The sequence below is a fragment of the Thunnus albacares genome, chromosome 21, assembly GCF_914725855.1.
Source record: "Thunnus albacares chromosome 21, fThuAlb1.1, whole genome shotgun sequence".
Taxonomy (NCBI): Eukaryota; Metazoa; Chordata; class Actinopteri; order Scombriformes; family Scombridae; genus Thunnus; species Thunnus albacares.
This window is the reverse complement of record NC_058126.1, coordinates 4536267-4554406: the sequence shown is the minus strand read 5'-3', so window position 1 is coordinate 4554406 and position 18140 is coordinate 4536267. Positions and strand designations below refer to the sequence as shown.

The 18140-nt window shown below is 40.5% G+C and overlaps 1 protein-coding gene across 3 annotated transcripts in view; it reads right to left on the bottom strand.

Moving 5' to 3' along the window:
* LOC122972607 (disco-interacting protein 2 homolog C-like) overlaps window positions 1–16455 on the bottom strand; it is a 67951-nt gene extending 51496 nt beyond the window's left edge. For all 3 annotated transcript variants that reach the window (XM_044339842.1, XM_044339843.1, XM_044339844.1), the window contains exon 1: window positions 15647–16455. In XM_044339842.1, coding sequence (XP_044195777.1) covers window positions 15647–15725 — 79 coding nt within the window. In that variant the 5' untranslated portion in view covers window positions 15726–16455. The remainder of the gene's footprint in view (window positions 1–15646) is intronic.
* Window positions 16456–18140: the final 1685 nt, after the last annotated feature.

Genomic DNA, 18140 nt, shown 5'->3' with positions numbered 1-18140 from the left:
GCAGTAGAGACGGGAGGATGGACAGACGGAGGTCAGTGTGGAGGGCCGGCCGTGGAGAAGCTCATTACAATCCCTGAGGGGGAGGTTTTCGTTGCCTAGGCAACCCCCGATGCCTCCCACCCACCCCCCTCTTCACAACCACCACCACCACTTGTCAATCACAGCACCCCAGGGTCCTCACAACAGGGTTAATATGAGCTAATACCTCCTCGTTTGCCCTCATTAAATGCTGCTAAACCGCCTCACACCAGTTCGCTAATTATTGATTCTTATTTGATTGCTACAGAGGCGTTTAACCCGCCAAAACCAAACCAAATCAGATCCAACTGTGAAAGACAGTAAGAGTAAGAGTGAATGTTATTCTCCTTGAAACATGTGGACATAATTAACAGATGTTTTTGCGTAGTATTTTAGTCATTTGATTTTCTCCTTAGAAAATGCCTCAAAACAATGAATCAATTAAAATATTTGGGGACTAATTAATGAATCGACTAATCGTTGCAGCTCTAGTCTCAATACTTTCTGACTTTCCTACTAAAGATGTAAATCAGCTCACAAATATGTAGTTTCCTTGCTTTAAAAAAAAAGCAAATAAATGCACCTCAAACTGGAGGTGCATTTATTTGGGACTATATTTTCAGTGGCGGATGAATCCACATTCGGTGCTCTAGTGAGTATTTCTGGCAGCAGGACGTGTGTGTGTGTGTGTGTGTGTGTGTGTGTGATGTGACTCACTGATGTATTTTTAATAGTTTTTGAACAAAGGTGAAGGTTTGTGTCACGGAGGAATAAAGATATTATCACAGACTATATGTGTTAATAGATCAATTCACTGTTGGTTTTAGTGTTTTAGAGGAAAAATACAGAAGTAGAGCTGCAACGATCAGTTGATGAATCTATTAGTTTATCGCCAGGAATGAATTGGCAACTTTTTTGACAACTGATTAATCATTGAAGTCATTTTTTTTAAGCAAAAATGCCAAAAAATGATCCAATTTCCAGCTTCTCCAGGTTCAGGATTTGCTGCTTTTCTCCGTTTTAAATCACTGTAGAGTGAAATATATTTGAGGTTTTGACTGATGGTCGAACAAAACGACACATTTGATGACATCACCTGGGAGGTATGGAAAATGTGATGGATATTTTTTCAATATTTTATGATAGAAAAAAAACGATCCATTGAAATTAAAAATACAGAATATCACCACTGCAAACTACCTTCTTCACTTTCCATCTTAAGTAAAAACATCTGTCTACAGGGCGAGAAAGTTGCTCTTTTCTTCCCAACAACAATCAGCTTGTTTCAAAAAAAAAAAAAAAAAAAATGTGAGTCACGTGTTGTTTTGTTGTTGCTAGTGAGCTGCTCTGTTTCAAGCTGTTGTTGTTGTTCCGTTTGAAATAAATGAAATTATCACACCTGACCGAGGACAGTTACTCAATCTGCCAAAAGATGAACTCAGCTGTTTGCATACAGATTGTTTTTTTTGTTTGTTTGTTTGTTTGTTTTGTTTGTTTTGGGGTTTTTTTTTGGCTGGAGGGCACAGATGCGGTTGTGCATCTATGCATACAAACAAATTACAGCAGCGAACAAACATGGACAAGTTTTTCAAAAGTGGAATCGCAGCGCAGATCTGGTTTCAGAAAGAAAAAAACCTCTTTTGGTCGAACGACGTGTTCCTGAGGAAGTCTACAAATCAAGATCACAAATCTACACTCTCCAAATCTACACTCCACAAAATAGTGTTGCAAACGCACGACTGGTCGCACAAAAAAAAAAACACACAGTGTAGAAGAAGGAAGCAGGTCTGAAGAGGGAGAGTTTTACTGAGAGACTGAATGACATGTGGCCGAAAAACAGAGAGAAGGAGGAAAAGAATGAGTGTCGGATATCCATGTGTTCATGAATGAGAACCAAACTACTCAGACAGACGGATGGATGGACAGACGGACGAATAGTTGAACAGACAGATAGATAGATAGATAGATAGATAGATAGATAGATCAGATCTTTAAAAACAGAGAGTCAGAGAGAGAAGGGTATGTGTTTCACAATCTGACCATGGAGAACGGCCAGAACATCTGGGTCCAATCTGCTCATCTGTGCTGCTGTGTGTGTGTGTGTGTGTGTGTGTGTGTTATATCAGAGTGAGGAGGCCTTTTCTCAGATCAACCGCAACATAACAACATTCCTGCTTCTTCTTCTTCTTCTTCCTCTCTCCCTCTCTCTCCCTCTCTTTCTCTCACACACACACACACATACGCATGGTCCATGGGGAGACGCCATCTTCCGCTCGCAGCGCAGTCGAGCAGGGAGGGAGTTGCCTAGCAACGGTTCTCCTGGAGAAGGCCTGAGACGGCCATCTTGGATTTGGAGCGTCAGATGTGAGAAGTGGGCTAATGATACCTGCCAGGGGTGAGTGCATATGTTTGTGTCTGTGATGTGTGTGTGTGTGTGTGTGTGTGTGTGTGTTTGTGTGTCATACCGTGTGTCTGTATTGGCAGCCTAATTACTTTCCTCCTTCCTCTCGCTCTCCCTCTCCTCGCCGCTCTCTGACACTCGGCTGTTTTAATGGCACACAGCTGAGAGAGAATCGATAGCGGGCCGACTGCAGATTGGAGTTTTTTTCCGCCCGCTGTGATCGTGTAGCCCGAAAGGTCTGAGCTTTCAACACCGCTAAAAACTCTCCCCAAAACTCATTTTGGCAGGTTCACCTCAAACCCGTGAGGTCGTGTGAAGTAAACATATCATACCTGATGTTTTCTGACTCAGCTCGTGTTTCTCTCGCAGGACATTATCTCCATCTTTGGATGTTTTTCCACCATGCAAAAAAAAAATGACCCAGAATGTGACTAAAAGCTGCATCTTCTGATTATTTCCACCTGCTTTGCTTGTTTGTTCCATCAGAAAAACAACCATCATGATTTCTCAGAGCCCAAGGTGCCGCTTCAGTCCGACCGACAGTCAAAAACTGAAAGACATCATAAAAAAATCAGCAAATATTCACATTTGAGAAGCTGGACGCAGACATTTTTTTGGCATTTTGGCTTAAAATGACGATTACTTGAGGTTCGTTTCACGTCTGTCAACTTATCAATTAATCAACTAATCCTTTCCTTTCTACTGAATCTTATCAATCGATGATCAGGGCAGCATGAGAGTGTTGAACTCAACTGTGTCGATCAAAACTAACTCAAGTACTTCAAACTGGCGACGTATATCTGGTCTTTGATCAGAGTTCTTGATTTTAATTCTTATTTTTTAAAATTTGCTGTTTTTGGAAGAAAAAAAACTGTGAATATATATTAATATTTCTCAAAATACTTTGAGAAAAGTGTTATTTTGGTATTGTATCATTTTCAAACGATACTCAACTCTGTCTGTGATGTTTGATGCATTCTGGGAGTTATTCTGTGATCCAATGTTTTCATTTTTTACCAGATTCTTCCTTAAATCTTCCTCTTCGATCACTTCCTACATTTCCCAGAATGCTCTGTACTCTTACCATTTCAAACATATGTGGTAACTCCTTCTTTGATTCTTACGGCCTGATATTAAAACATGACATTTACTGTGGACAGTTATGATTTCCAAAACATTTTCTGCTTCAAACACACGTCGAGCTGCGTGTTGAACATCGGTATTTGTTTGCTATCGACCAATATAAGTACTGAAAGTTGTCACTGAATTTCTTGTCAGATTTGGAATCTTGTTTACTTTGATCACAAAATTTGAGGAGTTTGGCTTCTTTGTTAAATGAAAAAAAAGGTTTGGAGGAAGCAGTATAGTTATATATTCCAGAGTATTATGTTGGTGTCAGCATCAAGATTCAGGCATCATATCAGCTCATTAGTCAATGAATAAATGTCAAACATTAGCAGCTTTTAGTCTCTCAAATGTGACAATTAAGTGTTTTTCTTTGTCATAAATGATAGTAAACTGAGTATCTTTGAGTTTTAGACTGTTGGTCGGACAGAATAAGACATCTGAAGAAGTCGCCTTCAAAAAGACATCCCGTTAGCTGCAGCCTTAAGCGCTCGTATCAAACAATTTCATCTCATGTGAAGCTGTAGAGATGCGTGTGCTGCGTGTCTGACCGGTTGTCAGGAGGAAGACGAGTAAATCATCAGACAACTCCACTGAAATACCTGCACATACCGTCACAGACAGTTGATTCTGTAACACTTTTGAAGCATTTTCATGATGTATTTTTACTACAAAGAGAAAAGAGATGAATGTCAACCCCCCCCCACCCCCCCTTTACCATCCCCCATCATCCTCTCTGCTTCTCCATCTTTTCATCTCACACCGTTTGTCTCTGCTGTCGTTTTCCTCAACATTCTGCTTTTATTTCATCTCTCTCTCTCTCTTTTCTTATCACATCATCATAAACAGCCCAGTCCACCCACAAAGCCACCATGGTAACCAAATCTACCTCCAGCAGACACACACACACACACACACACACACACACACACACACACACACACACACAGAGGACTGAAGCATGCGTCATGCGTTGGGACCTTGGGCTGTCACACTCACATGCAGGGACCCGTGTGGACTGTGGAGCGTCCACTGCTGGCTGTACGACGCATGTGTCCACTATAGAGCCAGAGGGCCACACACACACACACACACACACACACACACACACACACACACAAAAACACACACACACACACAACGGCAGCGGCAGCAGCCTTGTGTCACGTCCACAACGTCACAGAAACAGAGAAGCAGGGCGTCCTGGTGAATCAGTGGGTTAAGATGCCGTTAATGTAAATACAGCACGACATCCTGGGACATTTACAACTATTGATTATTGAATCTATCACTTACTTTTCCAATTCATTTATTAGTAATTTGCTCTTCAAAATGAAAAAAAAAAACCTCTTTAAAGGATATGTCTAGTGATATTTTTCTCATGTTTGGATCCAAACCAACAATGAATTGATCTACTAACAAGTATCCTGTGTGTATCTTAAGTTTGATACATCTTATTGATCCGTTATTGTCCAAAAACTATTAAAAATACATCAGTGAGTCACAGCGCTGCTCTGGGCGACATGTTCCTTCATCATGAAGAGTTTGGTCATGTTAGCTTGTTTAGAAACGGCTCTAAAGACTAATAACAGCATCATGTTTTCAGTCTCCGGAGAGTAGTTCTGTGTAAGATTGACGCCACTGAGCGTGTGCATGAAACGATTAATTGATCAATTATCTAAATAGCTACAGATTAATTTTATTTTTGACAACTGCAGCTCTACTTGTGAGATGTTCGTTGACATAATTGATTAAATCGCAGCCCCACAGGCAACTCTGTGCTTAGTGAAGCTGTTTTCACCTGAAAAATGACACTAATAGTTCAACAGTCATCAATTAAGACTCTAATTTTCAGTGATTCAGCACCGGTGACGCTTCTCTCTTCACTTTGGTCTCATTAAAAAGGTTAAACTGTCAAATTTAAACAGACAGAAACACACACAAAACAACAAAAGGAGGAAAAACTGCTCAGAGCTTCTTTAGAATCACTTTGCTTCACTTCATTTTTCATGTCGTCGATTACAAAAAGTTTTATCAGTAAGTGTTTTCACTGCCCCGTAGAACAACATGGGGACAGTTTGGCTCATTTATCAAGAAAAACTGCCAGAAATTTACTTGCTCGAGCTTCTCTAATGTGAGGATTTGCTGCTTATTTCTGTTTTGTATCATTGTAAACTGAATATCTTTGGTGTTTGGATCGTTGCCCGGACAGAACAAGCTATCTGAAGACATCACCTGGGAACTTGTGATGCATTTTTATCACTTTTAAAGACTAAAAGACTGGCAGGAAAACAAATTACCATATAAATCGATAATGTAAATATAGCAATAATACATTTTCCTGTGTTTTAGTTCCTTTGGGGTAGAGGTGGGGCATCTGTGGGTGGTTAAAGTAATAATCTCAAACATTTTCATTTAAATAAACGTCTGTTGAGTCACTATCTGTCACTGAATGATGTAACACATTGGTGACTGAGCCTTTGGCCCACTGAGGAAAGCCTTTGCATTTGCAGTATTATGAGTATTAAGAACTTGGTGTCTGTGGTGACATTCCCGCCATGCATTCAAAATCACAAGCACACAGTTAGTGACGTGTTTTCCGTCACCCAGTGGTGGTCGATCCACCAGAGAGGGTAGGCGGAGCTAACTCAACAGCGTTTTTTTCTGGTCTCTGCTGGCGTGACGTCACACAGGCGACACCTGCAATTACCGCTTATCGCCATAGGTGCCGCCAAAGAGAACAAACTTGAATCTTTGAGATTGTTACTTTAAGACACAACATATAACATTAAAGTTCTCAGTTTCCTTTATTGCAAAACAAAAGGACAAATCATTTTAAAAAAGTTTAGAGTCGGTGTTCTGCTGGATCAGGACTTGAAGAAGAATAAAAACATCCTCCAAACATCATCTGGAGAAGCAGGAAGTGGTGCTTTGTGTCATGATGATGACAGTAAACGTGTGTGCTCACGACAACCTGCCAGAGTTGTAGAAGAAGAAGTTGTGAGATCACAAGATGTCACAAAGCCAGGAGAGAGTCTGTGGAGTCGAGGAGTTCAGGGTTCAGGTCAGTCACCTGTTCATGACAATAAATACACTATTTATTTATTTTATCTTACAAATTCTTGGCTTTCTCTTTAAAGCACCAATGTTTTCCTGTTAGATCTCTTCTCTGATTGGATATCTGACTCCTTCTACACTGTGACAACCTCACTTTATTGTTTTGTATTGATTATAAAAGAGAAAAGAAGTAAATCAGTGATGCTACAATTCCAGGGTTTGCCAACTGAAGTCAGTGAAGGTAACATGATATTTACACTCAGGGAAAAAATAGATTTTCTTACATATTATTTTGTGTTTTTTGAACAGAGTGAAGAATGAGACAAACTGAAAATCTAAAATTATCAATATTAGAAATCTGCTCCTTAAAAAACTACAAAAACCATCATCGTAGCTGACTGACAGAGAATGAATTGAAAGCTATTTTGATCAATTTGATCGTTTTGAGACATTTTTTAAGAAAAAAAAAGCCCAAATTCTCTGGTTTCAGCTTCTTAAATGTGAATATTATCTAGTTTATTTAGTCTTCTATGACAGTAAACTGGATATCTTTGAGTTGTGGACTGTTAGTGAGGACAAAAAAGACATCTCAGGTTGCATCTTGGGCTTTGGGAAACAGTGATCAACATTTTTTACCAACTTCTGACATTTTGTAGAGCAAACTAATCAATTAATTCAAAAAATAATCAACAGATTAATCGATACTGAAAATAATTGTTAGTCGTAGCTCTAAATGTGTAAAATGTGTTTCGGTAGATCAAGTCTTGTAGTTGTTCAGGAGTTCTTATGATAGTTATGAACATTTTGAGCGATTTGTATAAATTTAGTTCTGTCTTGTTCATGTAAAACCCTGATATTGATTTTCTGTGATCTTCAGTCAATCAACCTTTGATTCATGTTTTCTGTCAGCAGTCAAATTACACAACACACCCACACATCCAGCCCACAGTTCTGCTCTGTTCTGTCTGATGAGGCTCAACAGGCGTTTGATGGAGACGGACGTCATTTCAAACTGGCTGCACAACAAACGCCTGACAACTGCTGCATTCTGAAGACACGCCGACGCATCGCTCGCCGAGCTGTCACTGCTTGTACTTCCGATTTTAAACCGTCAAACACATGGCTTTTGTTCTGCAAACTTCTATCAAATTTAGCTCACAATAATTGACTATTGAGCGCGTATCAAACCTCAAAACTTTACTGGTACTAACCGAAATGTGCAGTATAGAAAGTACCAAAAAGATGTCATCAAATGTCTGATCATATTCAAAGTCTTGTTTACTTTTTGATCAGACATAAATTTGGATTTTGCCAATTGTAGACTGTATTTTATTTAGGAATAATACAAACCAAACCACAACCGTAACCAGCCCTGTTGACTGAAGCAAAACCTCCATGCAGTAGCATCAAGAGGCGGCAAAGTTACTGATCATCTAAACCGCTGTGCAAAACCGATTGATTGGTCCAATTTCTTCTCAATCGATTCTTGCTGAATAGTTTCTGAACTAAAATCTCAGATCTTGCATGAACAGAATTTTTTTGGCCACTAGTTTTCAGCAGAAACAAGTAGTGAACACAACACTGACATATCATCAGCTTTTAAGCTAATATGTTTAACTTGTTAGCAAACAGTTGCTTTATTTCCACATCCAGCTGTTACGGAGCAACATTATCATTCATGTGGAGTCGTGTTTCTGTCCAGCTGGTGAATGTGAGTCCAATATTCACTCTATTTTAGCTCTGTTTTTACTCTCTACCAACTCCTGAGGGAAATATCTGGCTCTTTAGCTGCTAAATGCTCCACTATGTTCACCAGCTAGTCTACAGCTAACTGTGTCTGTTTGGTGCTGAGCAGGTAGTGTACAGTTGCTTTTTAGAGCTTTTTCTCTGAAAACGACGCTATGAGAGCACTGGGAGTGAACCAAAACAGTAAAGTTGCAGCCGGACAGATAAACAATGAGCTGAAACTCACTATAAAGCTCCGTAAAGCTGAGAGGAGCTGCAGAGTCTCTGATAATTCTCTGTAGGTTCATCACTACGAGCCAAACACATCACACACTGACAGATCAGACATTGTTACTATGAAAAATATTGATTATAGTCACTTTAAAGCTTCAAAAGTTTTATAATCCACAGTTGTTAAATTCAAAATTTTTATCTATATAAATAAATCTTGTGATCCACTGAGCATCACCTAGAAGAACCAGTAGAGAACCAGCGTTTCACATACATTCATTTGTGGTGGCCCACCACAACATCAGCATTGCCCACCACATACTGATTTTCTATTTTTGGAGCTGCGTGACCCGCTCTCCAGCTCTCACCCTCTCACAAACGAATGACAACAAAGTCATCTGTGAATAGCATGATGTTACAGACTCCAGTACAGTAGGTGGTGGCGTGCATCTTTAATGTTGGTTTGTAGTCAGCAGTAAAACCAAAAAAGAAGAAGAGGGGTCTGAAAAGTGAAGCCAATGCGGAAGTGACTTACATCTGCATTCTCTATAATGGCCAGCAGGGGGCGACTCTACTGGCTGCAAAAAGAAGTCCAATTGTATGGAAGTCTATGAGAAAATGACCCTACTTCTCTCTTGATTTATTACCTCAGTAAACTGTTTCCTGATGAGTTTATGGTCTCAATCAATAGTTTCAAGTCTTCTCCAATGCAGTATGATGTTCATTTTGTATATTATGGTCCCATTTAGAGTGAAATAGATGATAAAGCAGGATATGCTTTAGGGCGTGGCTATGTTGTGATTGACAAGTTGCTACCATGGCAACAACGCTGGTTAGGTGAATTTGGCGTAACCCCAAATTCACAGAGTTCAGCCGTAGCCGTTACACATTTTGGTTGCCTGAAAAAGTTTTGTGCAGCGTTTGGTTGAACTAAAAGACCCTCTAAGGAGTCGGATGTTCAGTTTTTCCAGTAAGTACATTTTGTTTTAATGGTTTTAAGCCTGTTTTTCTCTAGTGAAAATTAGCATTAGCATTACCACAGTTAAGCATAGACTGTAAATGCACTGTGCTAACCAAGCTAGCAGCTAGCGTTAGGGTTAGCTCCAACCCCTGTCCAAATATGGTCACTTCTGGCTCCAAAAATCAAAGATGGTGACGTTCAAAATGCCAAACTTGAGGCTGAAAAGTCAGAAAATAGTGACAAATCAGAATTCCCCAGATTCAAAAGTAAGAGCACAAAATTATTCAATTTTTATGTCACTGACAACGACATAAAACTGTGAAAAGCAGTAAATCCTCACATTTCAGAAACTGAACTCAGCTTTAAGGTTATACTACCGCTAAAACATCTCATTTATAAATCAAGAGACATTCACTTCGCTGGAAATTTGCCTCCAAAAACACAGCAGCTTTATAATCACTTTGTTTCATTCACTGATCAACTGTAAGTACACAACATAGAATAATTAATCATGGATTATTCATGAACACCCCTTGTAAAGATGGTAATTTTGCAGTGTGATGCACTGCAGATACAGAAAAACAAGCCTACACTGACCCTGAATGCACCGCTTTAGGGCACAGATGCACATTGTTGTTGTTTGTATGCACACACACAAACACAAACACACACACACACAGAAACCTTAGCTGCACTGCTAATGGAGAAAATATAGAAACTGCAATATGGCATTTTCCAAAATCCCCAAATCCGCAAGAATCTAGAGGTGAAACACATTTCGCCCTCACTGACTCAAATAAATATTCAATACAAAAAAAGCAAGATTTGATACGATGTGAAATATTTAGCAGAGGGGAAACTGTGCCGTCACTTTTACACCTGAGCAGCACTTTGTTGATTAAATATGCATGTGTGGACATTCTTTCATTTTAAATCAGTTTCTCTTTGTTTGTCCTGGTCAGACAGTTTAATATTTAACACCTTCCGACTGATCCCACGAGGTTTTAGCAAAAAAACCAGTCCACACAAAAATCTCCCAAAGACATCAAACACACCAAAAGACTATTTTACAGCTTCATCATATGAAGACTTTAATGGTTACTTTGGGGTCTGCAGGACATCTCAGCGCTGATGTTTGCTGCCTTTTGCTGTTTCTCAACCCAGTAGAGCAGCTTTGAACCAACCGTCCTGTAACAGAAAGCTTGCCGGTTCCCTCCCGTCGACATCCAACAAGTCCATGGACATCTCAGTTTGTCTCGTCTGCTTTCTCTGCTCGCTGCAAGTCACTGTGCATAAGAGCGCCAGCTAAATGCTCCCAAACGCTGGAGAACGGCGCCTTAATGCCTAGAGGTCACGGTAATACGGCAGAGATGAACTAAGCGAGGGAGAGGCTTATCTGCCTCAGCTCGGCTGATTGCTGAGTTTATCTAATAAACAGGTGGAGCACCGGCTCGTCTTCTCAAAGACGAAGAATAAAAAGTTTCATCCCGCAGCCATACACATCAAATCTGACAGGAAATTGTTGCCTGAGGTTCGTTTCTCTGCTTCTCAATAACAGTAATGTTGATGTCCTGTAACACTTATTGGAGAGCAATGAAAACTTTCTTAATCCAGCAGAAGACTTGTTTTACTTTCATGCCAGCAGGCGTTTGGTAGAGGGTCTCAATTTTGCTGAACTGTGATGTGTTTTAGCTCTAATGAGTGACGGCACTGCTGCTGAAATAATAAGTCAATTATCAATCACTGGACAACAACGTTGAACATCAGTTAATGTCATTTATAAGGCAAAAACGTGAGACTTTTTCTGATTCTAACTTCCCAATTGTATGAATTTGCTGCTTTTCTGTTGACAGTTTCTGTTCTTAAACTCTTTCTGAGTTTCAGGATATTCTTGATATTAATGCCAGCATCCTAATCTTCATCTGGCAGGATTTCAAGATGTTTTATTTAATTCAAGAAAAACACCAAAATTGGGGCAATAAAGTTATGATTTTTCAAGCAAAAATGACAAACATTCTCTTATTCCAGCTTCTTAGATGTGAGGACTTGTCGCTTTTCTATGTGTCATATTAGTTTAAATTGAATTAGGACTGTAACTAACAATTATTTTCATGATTGATGTATCTGCGGATTATTTTATCGATTAAAATGTCAGTAAATAGTGATAAATGCCCAATATAATTACAAAGAGCCTAAGGTGACGTCTCTAAATAGCTTATTTTGTCCAGTGAACAATACAAAACCTAAAGATATTCAGTTTATTATAACAGAAAACTCAGAAAACCAGCAAACATCCACATCTGAGAAGCTGATGCATTTTTGACATTTGTTGCTGTCAGTTGATCTATTAATTGACTAATTCAACTCTAAATTCAATATCTTTGTTTCCTTTGTAAGACAAAAAAGAAGAGCTGCAACAATTAGTTGACTAATTGATTAATCATTCAACAGCAAATTAACCACAAACTATTTTGATCACTGATTAATCATTATGAGTAACTTTTTAAAGGGGACCTATTACGCTGATTTCCAGGTCTATATTTTTATTCTGAGGCTCCGCTAGAGTAGATTTGTATGATTCACAGTTAAAAAAAAACTCCTTATTTATCTTATACTGGCCCTTTATGCAGCCTCTGTCTGAAACAGGCTGTCTCTTTAAGGCCACTCTGTTCTGATTGGCCAGCTTCATGAAGCCTGCCCAGGAGCAGCCGTATCAGAGTCGTGTTAAGTTACCGCCGATGCAAACCCAACATTTCCTGCTTTACTGCCTCATATTAAAGGGTCTATATGTAAGAATTTTGAAGCAATTTACATGTATTAATCGCTTTTTATTGCCAAAGAGAGAACAGGTTGTAACGTAACTTAAAAAATTAGCCCTTCCTTGACTTTCTCGGTTGTCTATAACAGCCTATGGACTGATTTCTATATGAAGGCCCCAGGCTGGATTTTCCATAACGTTTTTGCGCCCTACCAAGTGCTTTGCCTCTCTCCTGCTAACGTCAACAAACGACCGGCATAACGACACAACAACACAACAAGAACGGAGTGAGAGATGCTTTGCTGAAACACGGTGCAAAACACAACATTAGAAACCTTCTATGTTATTATGAGAAGTGTAAGCGAGGAAAAAGACAGCACCTGCAATAGACTCGAACACAAGCAACAGGATGTTGACTGCAACAGCCACCGGTGTCACTAATGAGAAGGAACTTCTGATTCTTACAAATAGAACCTTCAAAATCTCTTATATGACAAAATAATGGGAGACTTTTATTGTGAAGAACTTACAGGAAATGAAACATGTTCCTCACCGAATTGGCGGAGCTTCAATAGCGGCACTAAAAACCGGGTGACAAAACAACATATGGAGATATTTGGAGCTCTTTGTTCAGCGGATCAGTAAGAGATTATGTAAGGAGGACTAGTACAAGCAGAAACAGCCACAGCGATGATGATGTTTGATGAAGAGCTGCAGACGACCAGCACACCTCCAACAGGTAATGGAGTCATGGCTGGGCGTGACTACCCTCAAAACAATGGAAAAACACCATGATGTTAGCATAGCGGAGCAGATGACCATATAAAGAAATCCACCACCTCACTTTTACATATGTTTACCTCATTATTTGACACTTTGGCCACATTTAATATGAACATCCAACATTGTAACATTACATATATATGATTTAAAAAATAAGGAAAAATATAACAGGTCCCCTTTAAAGTAAAAAATACTAAACTTCTCTGGTTCCAACTTCTTAAAATATAAATATTTTCTGGTTTCTTTAGTCTTTTATGATGGTGAATTGAATATCTTTGGGTTATGAACTGTTGGTCAGGACAAAACAAGACATCTTAGGTTGCATCTCGGGCTTTTGGAAACAGCAGTCGACATTTTTCAACATTCTGACATTTTAAAGATTAGACGACTGATAGAAAAAACAGCCCTTTGAAAAAAGCAACCTGAAGACATCAACCTGAGCTCTGGAAGCTTCTGATGGGCATCTTTCACTGTTTTCAGATTTTTTTTGAGTATACGATGAATCAGTTATTTTTTTTAAAGCTCTATACAAATGAAAAGGCAAGTTAAAAACTGAAAAAAGAGACTGTTTTTCTTTCCCTCCCGATTTTAAGCCTCTTTGAAAATATGCCATCCATTTACACGGACTCATTTGCAACCGGCCGTGACCGCACACACCATCGACACACAAACCAGTAGCCGACACCTTCTCAGCCTCTGTTTTGATGATCGCCAGTGACAGACACACACACTGACACGTCCATCACACTATCAGGAGGCCCGTCAGGCTTCTTCTCACTGTGATCCACCAATAACCCTGTCAGTCCCACACACACACACACACACACACACACACACCTGAATGTTTGGAGTATTTCATGCGGGTTTGACGTTCGGCCATGACGTTTCCACTTCCTCCCACCGTTTCCATCATTAATAACATCTGCCAGCAGCAGGTTCTGCTCTGATAAACACTCTCGGCAGGATTAGGAGCTCCTATCGGCCTGCAGCTGCCTCGGTGTGTGTGTGTGTGTGTCTATGTGTGTGTGTGTGTCACTGCAGTGAGAGAAAATAAAAGCTTTTATGAATGATGAGGCTGATCAGAAGGAAACGGGACAGTTTGATGTATAGAGGTTTGACTAGTTTCAGGGATTTCAAAGGCTGGGGCTGATGTTTTTGGATTAAAGCTGCGGATTCTTGATTGACTGTGCGCCTGAACGTATAAATTTGACCCTTTTCATGTTAAATTATGCAGCATTTGCCCCAGAATTTACACCCCGAAACCCGGCATCTATTCTACAGACACCGTGGTGTTATTTTCAGCCGCACATCACCGCAGGAGAGGCTGGTTTACACTGCAGGTTTTTGCAGACCTGACAAAAGTGACAGACGGGTAAAAAAAAAAACTGAATCTCCGTCACCTTCAGCCGCCCAGTATTTCATTTTTACTGCAAAGCAAAAGCAACACACAATTAACTCCAGTCTGAGTGTGACAAACCGCAGTTAACACAAATCTGTATGTGACTCACACACACACACGCGCGCACACACACACACGTTTATCCACAGGAAAATGCACATTTCAGGCAACAAGGTGGCTCACATCCAGCATGTATCTAGGCTTCCTCTCTCACAATGTAGGCCTTCCCGAGCCGGTATGAATAAAATATGCCATCCCCATTATATAAGGGAGAAATACCCTGTTCCTATCCGAGATGGGATGTATTGCAATAACGGCAGGGTGGATTGCTGTGATTGAGATTCAATGGCCCACAGAGAGAAATAGAGAAAGAGAGAGAGTGTTTGTTGTATCTGTGTATGGAAAGAGAGGAAGGGGAGGTGGAGGTGGGGGGTGGGGTTGGAGGGGTGTGTGTGAGGAGAGGGGTGGGGGGTGGGGGGGGGTTGAAAAATATTCCCAAGCATCCCTCCTCATCCTCAGCTGCTCTGCAGGCCCAAAAAACACAGAAGCAGGAGGCTGAGATCACGGGCATCAAACGCCAAACTGTCCCTGTGTGCTGCTCTGTCACGCAGCGTTGCATCGCAATGCTATTATTAAACCCGACCACACACACACACACACAAACACACACACATAAACACATGCATGCATGCAGGTAGGCTCCCCCCCCCCCTGATTGTGTCAACATCTCAAGGTCAAACAACGGGCTGCTTTTCGGACCCAAAACGGGCGAACGTGCCGGTTGGGTGTTGTTTTTTTTGACTGCACCGCCGCTGAGACAAAGAGCAGCGGCCGAATCCCGCAGTGTGTTCCCGCTCTGCCCTCATCCTCTCCCGGCTACAGAGAGCTGGCCAGGCCGGTCCCTGGCTGACAAACATCTGGATGGGAGGAGCGGGAGGGGACGAGAGGAGGAGGAGGAGGAGAAGGAGGAGGAGGAGGAGGGGGTCGCAGGAATGAACGGTTAGATTCCGTTAGTAGGTAGGCTCCCGGTGTGGACGGTGATGATGATGATGATGATGATGATGATGGTGGCGGTGGTGATGAGATAACGGGATAACGAGGGGAAAGAGGAGGAGGAGGAGGAGGAGAGGGAGGGAGGGAGGAGGGGGGGAAGAGGCTTTTTTCGCACCCGTTTTATTAATTTCTTACCCTCTGACAGCTCCAGCTCCAGCTCCGCCAGCCGGGCTCGGATCTCCAACGGTATCGGCGACGCCTCACGGTCCGCCATTCGGCTTGTACCGTAGAAAACACCTCCCCGGTTTAACTACCGCCGCCGCCGCCGCTGCTGCTCCTGCTGCTGCCTCCTCCTCCTCCTCCTCCTCTCGGAAAAGGGAGAGCTTCTCCTCGGCGGCCCCTCCTCGGCGAAGACTACGAGGCGTCGAGGGAGAACAAAGAGGATAAATCTGGGTCTCGTCTTTTAACGGGGGCCCGCCATGGCGCCCGGCTCCTCGAAATCGGTAAAGACCCGGCGGTTTGCTCGGTCGGCTCTCTACGCTGCCGTTGCGGTGGTTGTGTCGGGCGGTAGTGATGATGATGATGAGGCTCGCGCAGACCCCGAGTCAGCGCCGTTTGCAGCTTCTTGCCGCTGGGGTCACGTGACTGTACGGAGGAGGGCGGGAGGAGGCGGTGCCGCTCATCACCGGCAGGGGGCGCAGCGAGCAACCACACCTACAGTTACCGCATTAACTACACCTGAGTCAACTGTTTATACGTTTAATTACAGTTTTAATTAGAATTTAACTTATTATTTTAATGTGCTGCACAGTCTGTTCTCTACTTACTGTTTACCTTTTTATATTGATGTAATTTTATTAGATTTTTGGGTAGTTTTCGACATTTTTTTAAATAATTTTATTCCCTTGCTTGCTCAAATCTCTTAGTACCTGTTGTCTCGTCTGTATCACCTAAGGAAAAGATGGGTTCACAATTTTTCAAATCTGTTTTAAACAACAGTCAGGTGTCTAAATGAGCATTAAAACATGTTTTTCTTGCTGTAATCATTCCTCCTGTTCATACTGACCATTAGAAGATCCCTTCATAATGCACTTACAATGGAAGTGATGGAGGACAAAATCCACAGTCCTCCTTCTGTGCAAAAATGTATTTAAAAGTTTATCTGAAGCTAATATGAAGCTTCAGCGTCCAGATGAGTCAAATTAAGTAGATATCTTTCAACATTACAGTCTTTTTAGTGCCAAAGTCCGTCTTTTTGTTACTATACTTCCACCACAGTTCAACAGGGAAACACTGTCCAAGGAAACACAAAGAGGGAATTTGATGCTAAAAAGACTGTAAATGTGTCAGATATCCACTTGATATGACTAACTCAGACTGCTGAAGCCTCATATAAGCTTCACATCAACTTTTAAATGCATTTTTTGCACAAAACTGTGGATTTTGGCCTCCATCACTTACATTGAAAGCACATTTGAAGGATCTTTTAATAGCCAGTATGAACAGGAGGAATGATTGCAGTGAGGAAAACCTCTTTCACTGTTCATATGGACACCTGACTGCTGGTTTAAGACACACTTTTTAAGACACAAAAATTGTGAAACTGTCATTATTATATTTTCATTTAAATAATATATAGGTCTAATAGGGATTAATCATTCAGTATATCACATACAGTATTTATGAATGTTTTAATAAACTCTTTTTTGTTTTGTGTAATATGATTTTAAAATAGACCTTGGTGGCTTTGAAAAATGTATTTAAAAAATGTTCCCAAAAATGTTTTTCTTACACTCCAACTACACCTGTAGCACCTTTACTCCATCTGAAACTTCATCTCATTGTAGGGATTAAAACTCATGTCAATGCATACACTTCAGTTTGAACTGTAGCTGTGATGGAAAAGCATATTATTCACATTTTAAAACATTTTAACTTGATTAATTAATTTTTTTTACATAGTTTCAGAGGCTCCGTATATGTCAAGACAATTAAACTGCTTCAAATGTTCCAACTGCAAATTCTCAGCTGTGAGACCATCTACATTTTCTTCAGATAATTTAGCCTTTTCTAGTCTTTAATGAACATTTTTCATTTTAATCGTATATATGCTGCATTATTAATGCTGTATATTTATATACAGCATGTGCCGGTGAACTGTTTTGTGTTTTGTGACTATTTTTAAAAGCTGTTTAAAATAAGTGACATGTTTCTAGCTTTTCAACCCAGGCCTTGTTAAATATGTTTTAATCATTATTTTATTAATTATTTATGATTTTCCAGACCACAAACTCACCAGTAACTTCTAATTGAGCTTAAACACAGCCAACAACATGTAAAAATATATAGAAATAAATCTCACTGGAGATGTTCTACAAATAAAAATTGCTCACAAATTTCACTTTTCCTACAATTAACACGACTCTGTTTATTCAACATCTGCATGTGGAACCTGAAATGCCTGATGTGATTAAAATTAAAAGTCAAACTGTGTTTAATTGAGTCCAGTATGACAAGCCTAATGTGACAGTGACACAAACTGTTACGTGTGCACCACTTTGTTCTTGTAATACTCAGTATTTCATTAGTAGTCTTCATCGCATTCATTAGGCCTATTGCCTACCAGGAATCAAATCTTCTTCATTCTAAACAAGTGGTGGGATCACATAATGGAGTTTATGAGCGCTGT